The 15,263-nt window shown below is 33.4% G+C and overlaps 1 protein-coding gene across 1 annotated transcript; it reads right to left on the bottom strand.

The window, feature by feature from the left end:
• Positions 1-566: 566 nt before the first annotated feature.
• LOC107850648 (pentatricopeptide repeat-containing protein At5g04810, chloroplastic) lies at positions 567-11,113 on the bottom strand. Its single transcript, XM_016695327.2, is given in 13 exon segments — positions 567-914; positions 916-1,266; positions 1,269-1,307; positions 1,309-1,356; positions 1,719-1,848; positions 2,045-2,340; positions 3,387-3,815; positions 4,825-4,884; positions 5,371-5,524; positions 5,746-5,832; positions 6,504-6,644; positions 7,425-7,552; positions 10,139-11,113. Coding segments are annotated over 13 exon segments (2,835 nt in total). The 5' UTR covers positions 11,027-11,113; the 3' UTR covers positions 567-830.
• Between the last annotated feature and the right edge of the window lie 4,150 nt (positions 11,114-15,263).

Raw genomic sequence — 15,263 nt, 5'->3', positions numbered from 1 at the left:
CAATTCTCATGCTTTGGAGCCGGAATCTATGAAGTAACTATACTACTCCCTCCGTTCGGTTTTACTCCTCACAAATTGAGAAGACACACTTATTAAGAAAAATAATTAATAATATGATCATTTTATCATAATACCCCTATTAAATGATATTTACACTGTGTCTTGAAATTAATTTAAAGAAAAAAATAATTAATGCTAAGGGTAAAATAGAAAAAAAAAAATTATCTTTTCTTGATATGTCAAAAATGACAAGTAAAAGCTAACAGAGTTGTTAAAAAGTAAGAGTTCATAGCTATAATGAAGTGCCTTGCACCTAAGAATGTGACTCAGCGGTTAATGATCTTCGCTTAGCGGGAACAACAAAAACCTATCATCTTGCTCACAAGGATGAGATGGTTTTCTACCTCAATTCACCATTTCAAACCTTACAGAGAATTTTTCCATACTAACTCCTGCCTATAGCGATTAAAGCACCTAAAAAAATCGTATTTGGTCTGGACACTACCGTTATAAAAAAATATCTATCTATATCTATCTATCTATCTATACATATATATATATATATATTAAAAAAGGGGCAGTGCATTAGCTGCAATATACATAACAGGTCAAAAGACAAATGATTTCTGTTGGCTACAATATCTTCAAGAAAAAAAGACATTTACAAGAAGAATAGATTGAAGTTTGCCATGTTGATCAGACAACCTGAAGACACAACTAGTATCAAATTTCATCTACATATAAACACCTCTTTTTCTACACAAATAACTCAACCTAATTCATCTAAACTGGAGGGAGAGCGCGGTTACCGAATTTCATCAAGCTACCTTCTAATTATAAGGTGGGAGCGTTCGTATCATCGTCACTGTCAATGTCACTGTCAGACTCGTAGAGTGGACCATCATCATAAAAGTCGTCGCTTAACCCTTCATTATTCCCAGTATCATTTGAAGCTGCATTAAGATTTCTGTGGGAATTCCAATCAGGAGGGAAGGTCTTTTGAAGTGCTTCTGTTAAATCACCTCCGGTCCTCTCAATCTTGCGCAAGCATCTGGACCAATGAACTGCAGTTCCCATGTCAACAGTCAATCCAGACTCAACCATCTCCTCACAAACGCGGTGGATCCCCGCTATAATGTAAGATTCAGCAACTGTGGCCCTTGACAACAGTGATGTCATTAAACAATGATATACGGCTTTGTCTGGCTTCAAACCAGATTGCTTCATCTCTTCAAAGCATTTTAAAGCCTTTTCGGGAAGTGAAGCCCGTGCCCAACCGTGTATGAGAGTGGTGTAGGTTTTAACATTAGGTTTAACCCCAACCCTTTTCATCTCTGCAATTGTGTTTGTCGCTTTCTGAAACAAAACAAATTGATTGTAGCCATCTGGATATCTGGGAAAAGAAAGAACATACATTCTTTGGCCAAGATAAGCAGAGCAAATAATGACTCAAAGCAACTACACCTCAAATTCCGACTAGCATCTGATGCATATATATTTACTATGGCAAGCTATAGTACAGCCATGAAGTTGGTAATCTTAGACGCTACATGGCTCAAACATAGTATAAAGCACATCTACTAAAAGTTAAACCAACTCAATTGTAACAGTACAAAAAGCAACAAATGAGATCAACATATCCATCTGCAGGCGTTTTATGAAAGCTGAATTAGCAATATAAATGCATCCACAGTCGTATATATCATCAAATGGGATACCTGCATGTCTCCAGCTTTACAACAAGCATTTACAAAAGACGTATACGTATGGATGTCAGGTTGAACCCCTTCTTGCCTCATTTGTTGCATCAGGTCAGCAGCCTCCCAAACATCACCTCTTCGAGCCCATCTGCATAGAGAAGGAAAATATAGCAATTATGATCGGATACCTTCTACAAAGATAGCCATACGGAAGCCAAAATATCATCCAATAGAAGGGGATATATCAGTTAAAAGAAATGTGCTAATCAGAATTTACCACCAAATAAAAACTATGCTACAAATAGTTTGCAAGCAGATACCAAACAAGTATGTGGAGGCCATACCCGTCAATTAATATGTTGTACACATAGGTGTTCCTCGGGATGTTTTTGGCACTCATTTCTTTTGTCACTGCCAAAGCACTTTGCATCCTGCCTGATTTACAACATGCCTTGAGTAATGCCTCATATGTATATATGTCAAGCACCAGACCCTCATCTTTAATTCTAGAAAAATATTCAAAAGCTTTTCCTGTATCACCAACAGATGCATAACCATCCATAATGGTTGTATATGTCCGTTCATTTGGCCTAATTCCTGCAAGCAACATCTCATCTAAAACTTCCACAGCTTTCTCCATCTGCATCAAGTAGGCAAACAAATGAAAAGGGTCAACAGAAAGAAATTCAATAGGACTGAAATTTTCTAACATGGTATTACAGGCGCCACTATGAACATTGAATCCGTAGGTAAGGAGTTCAATCACACAAAGGTTCTAAGCCCTTCCTAACCCCGGAATAAGAGGATGTATATGAAGAACATGGTGATCCTGCAAATCCATTTAAAACTACATCTAACATTTAAAGCCATCTAGAAATTCACAAGCTATTTATTATTAATAGAACATCAATATTTGCATATTTGGTTAGCCAAATTCAAGTTCGATTCTACAAGATCACCTAACATAACTCCTTTTTTTAATTAAAAAAATAAAGTTGCTGATCCTTAACACCCACATGGCATTTTATGGTAATACTGTCCACAGTTTGCTACGTCGACACCAGCTATAGACCAATTTATTTCTGTTTAAGTGGTCAATGAAGGTTTCTCTTGTTTGTTTCCCTTCTTTGAGAGCTACCCGCGTTTTCTAGTAAAGGCTGTACAGTAAAAAGATTTTCTAATATATGGAAGCAGCAAGAAAGCACTCTCCAGTTGACAGTCAGAGTGCCTTTTCATGTAGAATCAGCAATTTGGTATGTGATTTCATTTGCTGGAATTGGTCATATAGATCTTCTAATTATGATGGTTTCCTATGCATAATAGAGACATAAAGCAACATAATCCATTTGATTAGTTCCACAGCTTCTGACAATAATTCTCAGTCAACCCAAGCAGAATGGATAATGAGAGAAAGTTGTTCTTCTCTTTTAACTTTCTACAGGAGGTGCAGATAAGCGGTGACGTGGAAGTCCCACAAGAAAGTATTTTCATGCAAATTCTTGGTGGTTCATTGGGTCTTTTAGGCAGGTACTTAAAAGTTTGAAATATGTATATAAATCACGGGAACCTATCAGTCAGCACACATGCCCTATCCAGTACCCTTTTTAGCAATGGACAAGTAACACAAATATGCCCTCTTTTTTACGCTTGTTTAAATGCGAACTAGGTTCTAGCACTTAGATTTACCTTACACTTCTCAACTAGGCCAAGAATTAATGCATTGTAAGTCTGAACAGTTGGTATGCACCCACTCCTCCTCATCATATCAAAAACGTCAAGTGCTTTTCTTATTTCTCCAGCTTTAGCAAAGGCATGTATAATCGGCATAAAAGTCCGTGAAGTAGGTCTATGCCTCTCCCTTTTCATTTCCTCAACTATACTTACAGCACGATCCATGTTACCCATGCCACAAAATGCTCTGATAATATTATTATAAAGGACTACATCTGGCTTCAAGCCATCTCTTATCACATCCTCAAAAATTGCAAAAGCATTTGCCCAATCTTCCAAATTAATGAATCCGTTGATCAACATGGAATATGTCTTCATGTTATGCTTTATGCCAGCCAACTTCATCATTTCACTGACCTCAAAAGCTTTGGAGACTTTACCAACCTGCTACAGTATAAGATCAATTTACAAATTTCAAATGAATTAAGTTGTGTAACAATTTATCAGCAATTCAATATATTGTATTGCAGGGGCAGATGCAACCTTTTGGCACCGGGTTCATCCAAACCCAATATTTTAAATGTGGAGCATGCATATGTGTGTGTGTGTGTGATTATCCACAAAAATTTCAACATGCACAAGATCTGAACCCCTCATAATTTTGTATAATGATTCAGGGCTAGAACCTTAAAGGCCGAACCCACCAAGTTTAAATCTTAGATCTGCCTCAGGTTATTAATTACTAGAAGTATAAGCCCAAATGGACTAACGTTTTCATATTGCAGGTATTCCATAGCTTTAGACCATGCAAATAGTAACATATTTTTCTGATAAGGGGGAGAAATAAATGATTTAGGATACCAATTTGAGTGTTGAATTGATACTTAATAACACTTTACCAGATGTTGTTCGTTTTTACATAGAATAAAAAACCAGGAAAGCTGTAAAAGTCAGAGAGAAAGCAATAACATTAAAATAGAGACTATCAAGATAGAATATGACACATGTTACTCTAAGACATGAACAATGTTGAAGACGACATTTTTTCAATTTGCAATAAAAGGGAAATTAGCGAGAATACAGATAATATGACCAAGCAATTCAATTTAGTAAAATAACTCTTTGACTTAATGCACGTGACTCTAGTCTCCGGCCCCTTGTGCAGACTTGATGGTTACAAATTGCAAGAATTTAGTGGTTCAAGAATTCCACAAGCTAAGTCAACTATATTGTTGCATTTTTGGTTTGAGGCACGCCCTGGGGTCTTACGTTGGAGGCCAGGGTCCCAACTCATAGTAGATCTAAATTATCCCCTTCGCCCATTGCTACTATTTACATGAACTCTGTTACAGGTATTGAACCAAGAATATCTTGCCAAAGACGCACAAAAATAAAATCAGTATGCTAATGAATGGAAGTTACAAATACACTAACAGCAACGACAAAAGGGCACCTTGATATAGAGATTCATTAAACATCCGTAGCTGACAACTGAAGGTGTAAATCCACACTCCTTGCAAGAGAAATTACAATACCACATTAGTTAATTCAGCAATGCAAAATAAAGATTCAAAGCACGTAATGCTGTCCATGACCATTGCAAGGTTTCAACTCAGAAGTCCTATTTCATATTAAAACACTTGTCAGAAAGGTTTTTATTCTTTCACCTTTTAAAACATTGTTAAGAAAGGCTCTTATAAAAATAAGAAAAAAGTAATGAGGCGCTAATATCATCCTTCTGTATGAAGAGTTTTCTTGTCTTACTGAAGTTCCAACGAATTCTTACTCCCCTTCCTCAATAAAGTACCTAAGATATTTGGCCTATAGATAGAATGTATAATGTATGGGGAGAAACCATATTAAACCGTGACATCATGCATTCAGTTTTGTAGGTTGAAAATTTTCCATATTCATCTAAACTGTCTGGAATACAGAAAAAAATTTGACCAAGCATAAGTATGTTTCATTCATCTATACAGTTATACTGAATAGTACTTACCTTGAGTCTGTCAAATACAATGAGACATTTGTCCTCATTTCCTATCGAAGTATAACCATCCATCATGATATGATAGATATCAATTGGAGCATCAATACCCTCTTCCTCCATCTCCCTAACCAACTCTTCAGCTCGGTCCATATTGAATGTTTGGCTGGCAGTTCATTAAAAATCAAACAGATAGCATTAACTTGCAATGATATCCAAGAAACATGCATGAAATATCAGGGAATGTGAAGAAAGTAGAATTTCTTCGAACAGTGGGAACTAGAAAAATGGTTTGCTAGTTTGAAGTTGCATGCATAATATAAGACCATGATGAAATCCAACTTAAAATTGAAAAATGGGAAGGCCAAAATTTCAAAGAAAACACACCAGTTAGCATAGATGATGCTGCCATATATAATTTCATTTAAAGTCGGATGCCTCTCTTTAGCCTCCTTAAACCATCGCTCTGCAGCTCTTCCACAAACATGAACAAGAAATGACAGATTAGGAACAAGGTTGTCACCAAGTAATAGAAACAAAAGTTGAGATAACTTGTTTCCCCGAAAAATATTTATAGCACAAAACTAGCTTTCGCGTGAAGACATTGCTCCAGCCCGTCCAGGTACCATGTATTGACCTCAAATCAGACTTATTACTCCAGCATACAATTGAGACTATATTGTGGCAAAATGTAATTGTGTACTATCAGTTTCAATTATGTCACGAGCGACTGCATTGAGAAAAGACAAAAATACAAGGGGTTGTGTCGGCAACCAATATAGCTATTATAACTATACACATTATATTAAACATAGAAATAAGTTACATATTTCTATTTTCCAATAAATAAATCATTAATAGAATTATGCACAGTTAATACATCCACATTTACAACTTAATCAATAGAACCGTTAGTCGACTTAAGGTTGAAATTTTAACTTCAAACTTAGTTTTTAGTTTTACATTTCCAAGGTCATGTACTAAACCGAGATTAAAATGAGAGAAATACTCTTTCAAACTATACAGCCTTACAAAAATTCAATGGAAATGTGAAATCAAAATATCAACACAGACAAGCTTTAAAAGAAGAGATGACCAGAGACAAATCTAGGTGAATAACAAATAAAGACAGGTCGACTCCTCACTCTATATTGCCCAGTTTAGCAAATCCATCAACAATGATGCTGTGAGTCACCAGACTCATTTCAATTCCTTCATCTTTCATTCTCCTCACACAAGATAGTGCTTCTTCCATGTCTCTAGCCACTGCATAAGCATGGATGAGGCTGCAACAGCAATACAGAGAAAATGGTAAAATTAAAACTTTTTGAGCAACGAACTTGAAACCCAATCCAATGAGTTATAAAAATTTCAAGATGCTTTAGTCATACTAAGAGAATGAACAGAACATTTTTGAGTATTTACAGTGAATAAATATTTCCAACCTCTGCATCGACGGAAAATTTCCTTTTTCGAGTAAGAGAAAAAAGAAAATGAAGGAGCAAAAACTATGAAACCGATGAAGGAACTAAGGAACTCATCTTCAAATCTTGGGAAAAGAAAAAGTTTCAGCAAGAATAATTATGTCAACAGAACAATGTGAATAATCAATAATGAAAAAAATAACAATAAAAATGAAATAAGTAAAACAGTTGTTTATAACTCCTAACCCCAAACTCCTAACCTAGGGCCTAGACAAGATTCTTAATTGATGTACGAATTATTTGTTAGGCGTGAATACAAACAGGATATGCAAAATTAAGTAAAAAGTACCAAAATACAGAAAAACTAAAAATAGCAGAAAGTGGAAGAAGCCTAGACAGTAGCTAATCGACCAAATTCCGACAGGATTATGGTCAATTGTCCTAATCAGAAGATAAGAAGAGGAAGCGAGCAATGAGCACTGGCTTCCATTCCGAAAAAGAATTTCAAAACTGGATGGTGCAAAATACACTGGCTTTCAACATATGTACTCACAAACGTCGTCAAGGAGTAATTTTCCGATAACATTTTACTTGACAAAATGCTAATAGAAACTGAAGCAACAGTTTGAGAGGGGAACTTACTTGGTATATACATGAACAGTTGGCTCTATCCCTCGAGCACGCATCTTTTCAAAGGTTTCACGTGCACGATGCATGTCACCGCGCCGTCCATAATAGTTCACCATTAAACCAAACTCTTTCCTGGATGGCTACAAAAAGAAGGTATCACTTCCTCTGAAAGAATATGATCAAGAGCGCTGCAGAAGCACGTTGTACTTTACCCACTTCGAGTATAAATTAGCTAATTACCTGTCAACCGAAGTAAAATCCAGTGTTTCATAGAGGAGAAGCTTATGAGACTCGAACAGATATAGCATATAGCAAGAATATAGATGACCTTTTTGTCATTTGATAATCACATTGACATTTTGCATTAATGAGAAATCATATTTTTGGCAATATTAAAACCTGTATACTGATATATAATACTCTTTCTATTATGGGGTCCAGAATGTTAGCCATCATCCTACTAACAATATTATCCTGTACAACATTCAAAAGTTTCAACAACTTAAATTCATTTGCATAAAATGGGTCAGACGGAGTATCATTTGATGGACATGACATAACTTGACACAAAAATTAATTGAAAACCATCAAAATGGCTGAATGGTACTACCAGTATAAGTCGTAGGATAAATCCAATCAATCAAGTATACTAGTTCTAACATGAAGCTATTTATAAGATTTTCATGTGAACCAGTCTCAATGATTAAACTCACTAGACTCTTTTTTACCCTATTAACAAAGCCTTGAAGGCATCTTAGGGGAGAAAAAGAAACGTGGTAAAGCATATGGCTTGCAAGAAGAGATCTGTCAAAATCTCTATGAATTTATAATTGGTTAGTTTTCTATCATTGTCTGTTCAGTATTGTTTTTCACACAGTTTAATTAGAGAGTAGGCCATGACATAATGCAATTGATATTGTTCTAAATTCTTAGCCTTACACAAAAAATGCAACAGCCAATGATCTTGTAGAAGAACGAGTAATGAAAAAAGAATCCATTATAAGAAAAGTGACACCACTTTAGGCAACCCATGAAAGGAAAAGGGACACATAATGCAGGACATAGAAGTAATAAGTCTCAATGGAGTATGATATCTTCCATAAGTATCTTCAATATATGGGTAGGTTTCTGGAGCAAACAAGAAACAACGCTGAGAAAACCTTCAAAGAGGCAACTGAAAAATAAGATGCATAACTAATAAAGAAATGATTATCGCAGCACGTAAGTGTTTAGGAACTCATATGGACAGGGACAGATCTAAAGTTCAAATTACAGGTTCAGCAGAACCCATATCCTGCATTTTATTGAGTAGTTTATTTAATATGTATAAATAATTTATCTAGTACCCAATAAGCAAAAGCCTATTTGACTAGACAGGTCTCCTTTATTTGGGGGGGGGGGGTCCCACAGAGAAGTCTTGCTGAGTTGTGATCCATAAACCATAAACTTAAAATTTGGAATTATGTGTCCAGTACTCTTGGACTTGCTTTTGGTAACCAAATGTAATAGTGCTAAGATCAAGCAGATCACCTAGGAACTTTATATTAGTATTTTTTTTGTTCTGGGCAACACCATATTACTGCATCCTTCTGTTCACCATAAAATATTGGCAAATAAGTGTGTCTATGGCACTGATAAGCTAAATCCAGTTGAAGCTTGCACAGAATGAACAACCAAAATGCACGGAAAATTTAACATTCTTTGGTGTAACAAAATTCTACTGAAAGAAAAGTAATTCCCTTTGTTTTGCAGCCTAAAAATGGTAGCATTATTAGCATGTCAGACTCAAAATGATATTTTGCCCTAAATTCCAATTCTCTTGGGCACAAAAAAGAAAAGAGTCAACCAACAAAATCTCTAAGATGCTAGAAAAATATCCAAGTAAAGAAACCATTCACTGCTTCTGAAACATGTCCACACCGTACGTTACACTTCAGCGAAATCTAGTTTACGCTTTGCTAATATAGCCAAGACTGTCACTTTACTCATTAGTAAAAACACATAAGCATACACAGAGTTGGCACCAAAACTATTGTTATAAGAACTAATCCCATACTACGAGACATAGAATTCCAATTCCTTATCATACTTCATTGTTTTCCTATGAACTTAACCAGTACATGTTATGAAAAATAATCAAGTAAAAAATCCATGCACTACTTATGAAACATGTCCACAGCCCACGTCACTTCCGCAGAATCAAGTTTAAGCTTTGCTAATACCGCCAAGACTATCACTTACTCATTAGTAAAAACACATTAGCATACACTAAGTTAGCACCAAAACTATTGTTATAAGAACTAATCCCATACTATGTACTTAGAATTCCATTTCCTTATCTTACTTCATTGTTTTCGTATAACCTTATTGGAATTACACCTCAAGGAGCTATGAGTAACGCAAGAACAACATCATACCTAGTTTAATCCCACAGAGTGGGGTCTAGAGAGGATAGAGTTTACGCAGACCTTATCCCAACCTCAAAGGTTCAAAGGTCGAGGTTGCTTTCGATAAATCCTAGGCTCAAGAAAAACCAGTCCAGCTAAAGACATAACAAGGGTACAATAAACAACTAATAACAAAAACAATAGATAGTAACAAAACAAAAACTACAACAAGGCAATAGATAGTAACAGAACAGAAAAGAAACTACAACAAAACAATAAAATAAATCTACGAGCAATGCACGAAAACTAAATTCAACGACATCTCAATGAACATAATACCTTCTTGATCCTCTCGAAAGCTTGCACAACAGCCTGCCAATTCTCCGGCTGCGTATCCAAAACCTTCCTAAACTCATTTCTTGACCCTTCCCTCTCCTCATGCCACTTAGACCTATACTCCACATCATCTTCCCCTTCAACCCACCTCCTCCTTTCCGCAGTTTTCGCCTTCATTCTCCTCCCATCATCCAACTTAACCGTCAATACCCTCCCATGAAACTCAATCCCATCAAACTCAACAGCCTTCATTGCTGCCTTTTCAGCAGTTGAACCCCCATATATCACAAAACCAAACCCCTTATTCATTTCTGTCTCATGATGACCCTTTATCAAAATCACATTCTTGATTGGTCCAAATTGTCTAAAGAACTCAGTAAGCTCATTCTTCTTAACCCATAATGGTAAATTCCCTATAAAGATCTTACCTTTTTCCCTAAATTCACTACTTTCTTGAACTTGAATATCCTCCAGTGGGGGTGGTGGGGGTGGGGGTGGGGTTGGGGTGAGTTTGTTGGATAACCAAAGCTTGTTAGTGATGGTGGGTTGGGTGGGGGGAGAAGTGGGTGGAGGGGAATTAAGGAGAAGTTTTAAGGGGTTTTTGGTAAATTCAAGATTTTGCTGAGGAGAAGGGGTATTATGGGTATTTTTGTTTGCGGTGGCGGGGCGGCGGAGATGGGCGGAGGAGGTGGGTTTTTCAGGGGAGTTAGAGGAGGATTTAAGGGAGAGGGTGGTGGTGGGGGTAGGGGTGGAGGGGTGGTGTTTGAAGGGGAGGATGGAGGTGGTGAAGGGTGGTGGAGAGGGAGAGTAGTGTGAGGTAGAGGAGAGGGACAAGATAATGTTGTCCATTATCATCATCAAAACTCTACCGTGAGTGTGTTGAGAGTTCATGATGTTAACACAAGCAGCTCAGGGGTAATTTTGGTAATTGACCTTTTATTTTTGTAGCACTCCATTGATTTGCCTAAATTTACTGTCAAATAACTCGACCTTCGTTTTGAATTTAAGTACATATGAATTTGTCTTTCGAGTTACGCCATACAATTCACGGGTGTGCATACTATACAAACTTGAGTTTTGTCGTATAAAGGTCTTTTACTATTCTTTTTATTTCGGTATGAGATTTGCCTAATGTGTAGTATGCACCTTATTTTCAGAAATTTGTTAGTTTAAAAACTCATGTGTTCTGTTTAACTCATGCTCATTAGCTTACTCTTCGTGTGATGATCGATACTTCATTAGGATATTGATTAATTTAGATTTGTATCATATTAGACCCTTAAGGGGAAGTTCCTTAAGTACTCAAAAAATTTAAACTCAATACATCTAGTTACGAGTAAAAATATTCCATCCACAATTTTTGGTGGCAATAAATCAAACTTCATATGTTTCATCTTAATCGATTCAATTAAAATCAAATAATGTGTGGTGAAGTGATAAGTAACTTTTCATTTTTAATTAAAAGTCTCAAATTTGAGCTTTAAAAACACAGTCATCCTTAAAATGAAGCACTTCATCCCTAAAATTAAACTTTCCAAAAATAAATGTAAATTAATTGAATCTCAGAACGAGCTAGACACTCAGTGAAATACCCAAAACAATCTTAGTATAACTTCAGTATAAATTATATGTGCTATCATTTCCCTGGAAAGTAAATTACAAATAAATCTTCATAGTAAGTGAGTTCAAATAGGGTTAATGGACATATAAATTAAATCCTAGTCATAATTCAGGTTGGTGTGTGCATTTTAGTCATCTCTGGTGATATTTTGATAAGACATCTAGCAGAGCACTAAGCAAAATTATTGCAATAGAATTTACTCACTCCATTTATGGTAAACTAGATATCCGTGAGCGTGCAAGATAAGGACATTTTGGCAACACTAATATGTAAAAGAGATTCAATCTTGGGAAGATTATTTTCTATTTATTTTAGTTGTTTAGTATAGAAGTAAAAAAAAAAGAAATATAGTACAATGAACTGATGTTAATATAATATATACATTCAGTGTGAAACAAAATTGAGCTTACTAAATTGGTCTAATCATTACAAAAGTGATTATATAAGTGGATAAAAATCTAGCTAGATTGTTGTAATTACAGTTGACGGCACGTCTTTTGTTTGGACATTACTGAAAAAGTACACAATGCACGTCTTATTTGAAAGTTTCAAATCTATAAGTTGAGGAGACATACGTCGATTTCGAAATATTTACTGCACCATAAGTAGTTGTTTGGCCATGAAAATTACTTTTTTTTCGGAGTTGAAATTGGAGTTGAAGATGAAGTTGGAGTTGGAGTTGTGTTTGGCCATGTCTTTTTGAAAAAAAAATAGATTTTTGAAAAATCTTTTTTAAATATGATTTTATGCCTTCAACTTTTGAAAATTATCAAAATCACCCAACTACTAATTTACCTACTAACATACAACCAAATGTTGAGAAAATAATTTATATGTCTTCAATTGATAAAATAATTAACAACAAACTAATTATTATGATTGTTATTCTTCTAAAAATTGAATAAAAATATCACAAACACGAGCTAAATAAGTTTATTTAACAATAATCGATTGAATAGAGAAAAAAATATATTTTGATAAATATGATTGATAGATATAAATATATTTTATATATTCTTAAATTTGTTGATGAAAATTCTTAATTATTTTTACTTGAATTAATTATTTTATTGAATTTTGTATTTTTAAAAAAATTTATGGATGAATTATTTCTGAATAGATTTGTGCTAATTTTTTTATTTTTTCTTTATTGATGATATTGATTTTTCTTGAAGATTATTGTATCGTAAATATGGATCGTTACATTATGTTTGATATGCGACTTTATTGACCACATTTTAATAGTTTATTAAAATCATAATAGCCATTATATGACATATATAGAAAATTAGAATGACAAGAAAAAACTATTAAATTTCTCACTTTTAAATAACATATAATGTACTGGGACTTATATTTCTCTAATATAGTTCATTCAAAACAAAGTTGATATATTTCCGCCATAGATTGTCATTTATTATTTTTACTTCACGTTAGTAAATTTTGATTAAAAGAAGAAAAAAAGACTAGAATATATGTAACAATTAAAAATGATGTTGTACCATAGAAAATAAATAATAATTTTTTTCTTGGTGGTTGATTGTAGTTAATAAGAGGGGTTTGTGTCAAAATTTAAAGATTGGAATTATATGTAATAATAATGAAAATTGAAATTGGAAGTGGAAAAAGGGAAAACAACAAAAAGTTGTTTTCACTTTTCGAAATTTTTTTCTGCAATTATTTTTTGAATTTTCATGGCCAAACACCACAATTTTTAACTCCGAAAAAAATTTTCGAAGAAAAAAATTCATGACCAAATGGGCCCTAAAATTACCGAAATATCCTTGGTAGTCATTTAATAAGGAACAAAAAGATATTTATAAAAAATACTATCATGTATAATTCAATAACAAAGGCCTAAACAAAAATATTATTAAAAAATAATATACGAGGACAAAGTTAATAAATATAAGAAAAAAATAATATGCATTTGTAACCATTTTATTGCACCATAAAAATGAGGACAAAACTAATATATATATATATATATATATATATATATAAATATATATAGCTATATACATGTATCACTATTTACTGCACCATAAAATTATCGAAATACCCTTGGGGTATAAAAACAAGTAATTTAATAAGTAACAAAAAGATATTTATAAAAAACTAGTACAATGTATGATTCAATTACAAAGGTCTAAATAAAAATATTATTAAAATAATACATGAGGACAAAACTAATAAATATAAGAAAAAAATAATATGCATGTGTAACCATTTTATTGCACCATAAAAATGAGGATAAAACTAATAAATATAAAGAAAAAGCAATATGCATGTGTAACCATTTTATTGCATCATAAATTATCGAAACACCCTTGGTAGTCATTTAATAAGGAACAAAAAGATTTATACAAAAAATAGTACCATGTATAATTCAATTACAAAGGTCTAAATACAAATATTATTAAAATAATAAATAAGGCAAAACTAATAAATATAAGAAAAAAAATATTCATGTGTAACCATTTTGTTGCACAATAAAAATGAGGATAAAACTAATAAATATAAGGAAAAAGTAATATGCATGTTTAACTAGTTTATTGCACTATAAAATTATCGAAATACCCTTGATAGTCATTTAATAAGGAACAAAAGATATTTATAAAAAAATAGTATTGTGTATAATTCATTACAAAGGTCTAAATAAAAATGTTATTCAAATAATACATGAAGACAAAACTAATAAATATAAGAATTTATAAAAAAAAATAGTACCATGTACAAAGGTCTAAATAAAAATGTTATTTAAATAATACATGAAGACAAAACTAATAAATATAAGGAAAAAGCAATATTCATGTGTAACGATTTTATTGCACAATAAAAATGAGGACAAAACTAATAAATATAAGAAAAAAACCATATGCATGTGTAATCATTTTATTTCCTACCATATATAAGTAAAGGTTGAAACAATTAAAATTATCGAAAAATCCTTAGTAGTTATCCCAACTTTCATTTATATATAGTAATAATAGTAATAATAGTAATAATAGTAGTAGTACTACTACTACTAGTACTAACTAACTACTACTACTACTACTAATAATAATAATAATAATAATAAGTAATTATTTATGTAAGACTCAAATAATTATTTTGGGCGATAAGGTTATTTATTTCAGAAACAGTAATTTTTCCCACATCTTCACTGACAAACTTTTGAAAAACAGAAAAAGTCATGCCAGTATTATTGGGCAATATAAAGGAAGACTGGGGAGGGTAGAGCGCTTGAGTAATTGATCCATCAGAATTTTGATAAGATCTTTCGATTATTTTGATATATGACGATAAATATGCAGACATGAACCTCAAGTTTGCTACTCAAAAAACTTCTGCTAATACTAGTATTTCTAAAGATAACTCTTTTGATAATCATCATATGTCTTATTCCTTAGCTGAAGTTAATCGACGTCTTGCTTTGAATAAAATCCCCGGTAGAGATACTACCTTAAATGATTTGAAAATCGAAGTTGAGCAATTGAAAAAGGA

Source organism: Capsicum annuum, chromosome 12 (assembly GCF_002878395.1).
Source record: "Capsicum annuum cultivar UCD-10X-F1 chromosome 12, UCD10Xv1.1, whole genome shotgun sequence".
NCBI lineage: Eukaryota > Viridiplantae > Streptophyta > Magnoliopsida > Solanales > Solanaceae > Capsicum > Capsicum annuum.
Note: the sequence above shows the minus strand (reverse complement) of the source record. Positions and strands in the feature narration are given on the sequence as shown.